Source organism: Lepisma saccharinum, chromosome 8, assembly GCF_977018435.1.
Source record: "Lepisma saccharinum chromosome 8, izLepSacc3.1, whole genome shotgun sequence".
Lineage (NCBI taxonomy): Eukaryota > Metazoa > Arthropoda > Insecta > Zygentoma > Lepismatidae > Lepisma > Lepisma saccharinum.
Window position 1 is genome coordinate 13,553,152 of NC_139236.1, and position 5,809 is coordinate 13,558,960.

Sequence of the window (5,809 nt, forward strand, 5' to 3'; positions counted from 1 at the left end):
GGAAGCCTTTCCGGAAATCACCTGGCTGATTGCCAGAGAAAACCTTTTCAATATTCGCTGCCAGGAAAGCTTCAAGAATTATATATTTCTTATATTTTAAAAAAGTCGCACCCATAACAACACGAACTCATACGCCTGTGCCTACCCTTCCAGTCACACCACGCTTCGCCGCTGGGAAGAAAGAAGGAGCATCGGAACATTGAGGACTGCCACTCGAATGACATCTAAAACATCAATTTACAATTAATCAAGAAATAAGATTTACGAGTTACCACACATCAAGCGTTACTATTCAGGTACGTTGATAGATGCAAGAATATGTTGTTACATTTTCAAAAATAACTATAAAGGTTATATTTTTTTTATATTTTAAAAAAGTCGCACCCATAACAACACGAACTCGCACGCCAGTGCCTAGCCTTCCAGCGACACCACGCTTCGCCACTGTGTACTTGTAACTGCGAAACGGAAGGGAAGGTGTATGAGCTCCAAGGATTAGGCCTGTGGTAATGGGATCCTTGGAGTCTGTACAAGTTGGGAGCTGAGAAGACTGCAAGGCTGAGGAATGCGAAACTGACCTGCCTGTTGTCGCCGTGTGCAGCCAGCTCGTCTTCCTTTCAGGGTGGCAGCGGCATAGTTGAAAAAGGCATGGTACGAAAACGCATTGCAAATGAATGGAACATATTACATAGCAACAAGTGAACGCAATACTAATAATGGAGGAATTTTATTTTGATGATTAAAGTATTTGTACAATAACATGCTTTCCACTCACCTTTCTTCAGTCATCGTCACTATCTGATAAGGTTTGTGCCAATTCCAATCCCGAAGATGAATCGCTGTAACTGATGTTGTCGTCTTCATCACTGTCAATACCACCTAGTGAAATAACGATTCTATCCACAGTGTCCTCCATCAGACCATCTTTCTGCCAGTAGTCCTGTTCGACAGTGATGACATGCCTGTCATATCCTTCCCAGTCAGCTGGCGTCACAGATTCCACCGCACTCTTTGTCACTTCCTCCAACTTTGACAACGTCAAATCTCCTGTTATATTTTTTTCTCTCACAAGTCGTTTTATTTTAGCCCACGCTAGTTCAATGGCATTCAATTCGCACATGTAAGGAGGCAAACGAAGCACTGAATGTCCATTCGTCTTCAAAAGTTCGTCCACACGAAAAATCTTATCTGGCGGCCTGTACTTTTCGATCAATTGGAATAATTCAAGTTTTTTCATGCTTTCTGAAAATGGCACTTCGTTTAGTCTTAACCAGTCTATCATCTCCTGCTTCACCGAATATTTAGCCCGACCCTGTGGCCGAGTGGTTAGCACATAGCGCTGCGACGCCAAGGGTCCCGGGTTCGAATCCCGGTCGGGCTTGGTTGTTTGTGAATGTCCATTCATCAATTTCATCACTTCATCACTCATCCCCATCTTCGCAAATTAGCCAAGAGGCACAAAACGCGAAGTAAAATAAACTAAATCAAAATAAAAAATAAAAAAAACAAATTAATCGAATATTTAGTCGGAGGCTTATTCACCTGTATGTTGTGGTAGGGAGCGTTATCCAATACACAAACACTTGCCCTCGGGAGGGCTGGCAGAAGTTTTTCCCTCACCCATTTCTCAAAGTTAACGGAATTCATCTGTCCATGATAGTCTCCGGTTGCCTTTCCTGCCCTAAATATCAAGTTTGCTACATTTATGAAGACGTGCCTTGAACCAGCATGAACTAAAATTAACCTATTGGAGGAACTGGTGTTGGTTGACACTCCTTGTACTGAGTCACTTTGCCAGCATTTCCCAAAGGTGAGATTGTTGTCGACCCATGACTCGTCGATATATACTATCACACGATTCTCCGATCTCAATTTTTTAATTGCCCTTAGATATTTGGCACGCCAATGAACAATATTTGGACGTTCTATGAGAATTGAAACTTCACAAATTAAAGCAATCTGCTTCCAACGTGACTAAGAAAGTAAGGGTGTGTGCTTTTTGTGTATTTCCTAGCGTCTTGTTAATGCTTCTTCGCGAGAGCACCTGACACGGTCGTCCCTCGGGAAAGGTGTGAGCAACCGGAGAGTCCCGATTCCATTATCAGATTCTCACCCTTTCCTACAGGAACTTCTGTATGTCTGGCAACACTGAAAAATTGAACACCAAGTCGAAGCTTCCCTCCCCACACTTCCTCCCCGTTCTCCCCCGAACCTCACCCCGCACTCGCAGTCTTCTCAGCTCTCAACTGTACTTCACCTTCCATGTGCAGTGTTGCCAACTGTTCTAAATTATCGTATTTTCACTTTTTTTTTAGGATCTATTTTTTTTCTAGGAGTTTGCGAGTTAGAGGCGAAAAAATAATGGCGCGCTTGTTAAACCCGCTTGGTCCCGGTTTCGAGGTTTTCAAAATGGCGACCAGAAGTGGTCCTATCTCCTAAACGGTTAGACATAGGTGTCTTGTTTTTTTGTTTGTGTGTGACGGCAACATGGTTTACGAGTCTCCACAGCCTCCCCCCGTCGTCGTCGCTATCTGTGCCTCTTACGGTAATATCCACGCGTTGCTTAGTTATGGGGCTGGCTTCGAGTACACTGGCATCGGTAATATTGTCATGATACCGTGTTCTGCAAACTTGGGACTCGACCACTGGAATACAAATAACGGTGTCCGGCCATTATTGGCAATATAGGGTATAACAGAAATTTTAAAAATAAGAATAATACATCCTAATTGCAGGTGCTATTGCTAAATCTACTCCAACGAACTGCAACTATTTGCTCCCATCAGATAAATGTTTAGAGTGTACAATGTGGTGTGGTGAATTTAGGGATGCTTCTGTGCTCCCCTGTTCCTGCGCCACCGAAACCAGCAATCGCCACAACGTCTTGGAATGAAATAATCTCGAGGGTATTTATTTCCTTTCCTGGTGCCTCTCCATACATTTCTCAGGCGTTTTTACACAGTTGCCGGTTCCTGGAATTATTGGGTCGTAAGTGAACTGCAGCTTTTCGCCACCTTCTGGAGTTGTTCTTGTATACCTGTTTTAACCAGTTTTTGCGTAGATGTTTTTATACCTATCGCTCGTTCTAAGATAATGAGCTAAAAGTGACAGAACACGTAACGGAAGACCTGTTTTTTATTCTGTTTTAAAGCTGCAAGTGAATTGAAATGCATGGAGCATAGCCACCTGCGGATTTATGAATGATACTTATAATAGCGAACTCTTAGTCTATTATATACAGGAGCGGCTCTAGGTGCCCCTACATGTGTCCTATATAATCACATTATTACAATTAATTAACCATTTATGTATTTCGTATTATTACTTAAGAGTAATAAGCATAACATGTTGGAGGTTAAAACAAAGAATTATTGGATGCTAATATTCGTATTTTCTTTTCTAAATTAATGTTTCCTTTCATTTCCGCTGTGCGATGTTTATTATATTTACTTATAAAACTACGTATGTTCAACAACTTTACCTATCAAAGTTTAATTTAATCATATCCAATAATGTTCTCTAATATCATCATCGTTGTTTACTTTTCACTGAATTTTAACGCATCTATACAATATAGACGAAACCACACTTGCCATAGTGCAGAGTAAGAAAACAAAATTTGTTGATTTAAGGAAAAAAACGACAAATAACATGTTTGACATTAGGCTAAAGGGAATTCATAATTAAAATCATAATTTCGATGAGTGCCACTGGTTATTTTTCTCGAAATAGCAAAAACCAGCAACTGTTACGAGGTGCTCCTGCAGGAGGATTAGTTGCAGTATAACCCATAGGCGTAACATGGCGGGAGTAGTATCAAAAATGTGACTCCCACTGCAACTCTGATTTCTTGACCAAACGACCACAAAAACCTCAAAAACTCACTTTCTCTCCCCGTTTCGCGCCTCATTTATTACGCTGACGATGTTTCACGGCGCAGAAAAGCAGTGATGAGTGAAAGATGCACTCTCATCCTCTCATCCTCTCATCCTCTCATCTTCTCATCCTCTCATCCTCTCATTCTTGAAGTATGAATGCACCTTATCGTAATCTTCCAAGTCTCGGGGACACCAATGTTTGTATATCGTGACCTTTGTAAACCTCTCTCGGGAACGATGTGCCACACACATGCGCGCGCCTATTTATCTATCATGGGTAGATCATGTTCCGCGCATTTATTTGTTGTGCTGACACAGCGTGATGAGTAAATGCACTTTCTTATTCTTGAAGTATGAATGCATCTTATCGTAATCTTCCAAGTCTCGGGGACACCAATGTTTGTATATCGTGACCTTTGTAAACCTCTCTCGGGAACGATGTGCCACACACATGCGCGCGCCTATTTATCTATCATGGGTAGATCATGTTCCGCGCATTTATTTGTTGTGCTGACACAGCGTGATGAGTAAATGCACTTTCTTATTCTTGAAGTATGAATGCACCTTATCGTAATCTTCCAAGTCTCGGGGACACCAATGTTTGTATATCGTGACCTTTGTAAACCTCTCTCGGGAACGATGTGCCACACATACGCGCGCGCGCTGGTGCTTCTTATTATTTTCGTATTGTGACGCAAGCAAAACAAATAATAATTGTTGTTTTTAGGATGCCTGGCCCCTAACCCCGCCAGGGTGCGTGGTGCCCAACCCAAAAAGGTTCTAACGGCTGCGGTTGTAGATTACCGCACCTCTGTAGGGTTTCACGTGTTTTTTTTTTTTTTCCAAACTTCCAAGAAACCCTACAGAGGACCTCCGTAATGCATGCAACGTGTACTAACGACTCTAGTGTTATTTGATGTTGTAATATTTTGGATATAGAGTTTTATTGTGTGATAGATAAAAATAATTATGTTTATTATAATATTTTTTTGATGAAGATGGAGAATGTATGTGTGTGTTACAAATAAAGTTGCATGCTTATTTTTTTAGTGTGTTTGTATGTGTATGTGTTTTTGATGTTCAACAGCATCTGAAACGATAAAAAAAAAGAATTTTATTGTTAATTTTCTCATGTAAAAACAACAACAACAAAATTTTTGTGCAAAAATTTCTGATTGTCTCGTGCTATAGTGCAAAAACTGATGAGAAAAAAGATATTGTAACTGATAACTGATGAAATTGATATTGTAACTGATCTTGAATTAGTGAAATTTTTGTATTGTGCTATTGAAACTGATTGTGCTAGTACAAAAATTTCTTATTGTGCAAGAAAAAATGTTAAAAACTTGTTAAAACTGCTCTGTGACCCTCTCGTTCTTCACGTCGTGGACGAAGGACTTCTCGGCGACCAGGATCACACTGCATACGGTGTCCTCGGGCAAGGCTTCGTGGAACTCGCAGACGACCTTGATGTTGGTGCGATCGTTGACCACCACCTGCTTTCTCTTAGATGTGTTGATGACGAACATGGGTCTGCGGGTTTTGAATTCGCTGGGCGTGTAGTACATGTCCATGCTTCCCTCGGTCACGCGTTTAAAAGAGGTGTAAGCTTCGTAAAGTTTGAGGTAATCGTTTTTGGTCATGTCGAGGTTGTAATTCTCGCGCGGGAACACTTCGTTGCGTCCATTTTTGAGATAAACGTTCTTGATCTTGCAGTCGTCGAACTTGCTGGAATCTTTTTCCTGGTTGTTATCGCGTCCGGTCTGAAAAAGCACTACGACGAAATCTGGCATGTCGAACTGTATGTTGTTGAACTGTGTCGTCACGTCGAATTCCATGTGACTTCCCGACGCCATCTTCTGCACGCATTGGTAACCGTGAAAGTGAATCGGTACCTGCGGACTCTTCAAGATCTCCGCTTTGTACTTGAG

The 5,809-nt window shown here is 41.5% G+C and overlaps 1 protein-coding gene across 1 annotated transcript; it reads right to left on the reverse strand.

Moving 5' to 3' along the window:
* Positions 1-781: 781 nt before the first annotated feature.
* On the reverse strand, positions 782-1,282 carry LOC145991670 (uncharacterized). Its single transcript, XM_083127733.1, has one exon. The coding sequence runs from the start codon at positions 1,280-1,282 to the stop codon at positions 782-784; it is 501 nt and encodes a 166-aa protein (XP_082983859.1).
* Between the last annotated feature and the right edge of the window lie 4,527 nt (positions 1,283-5,809).

Excerpts from the sequence above, each read along its gene's own strand:
- LOC145991670 (XM_083127733.1), bottom strand. The coding sequence starts at position 1,282 with ATGATAGACTGGTTAAGACTAAACGAAGTGCCATTTTCAGAAAGCATG.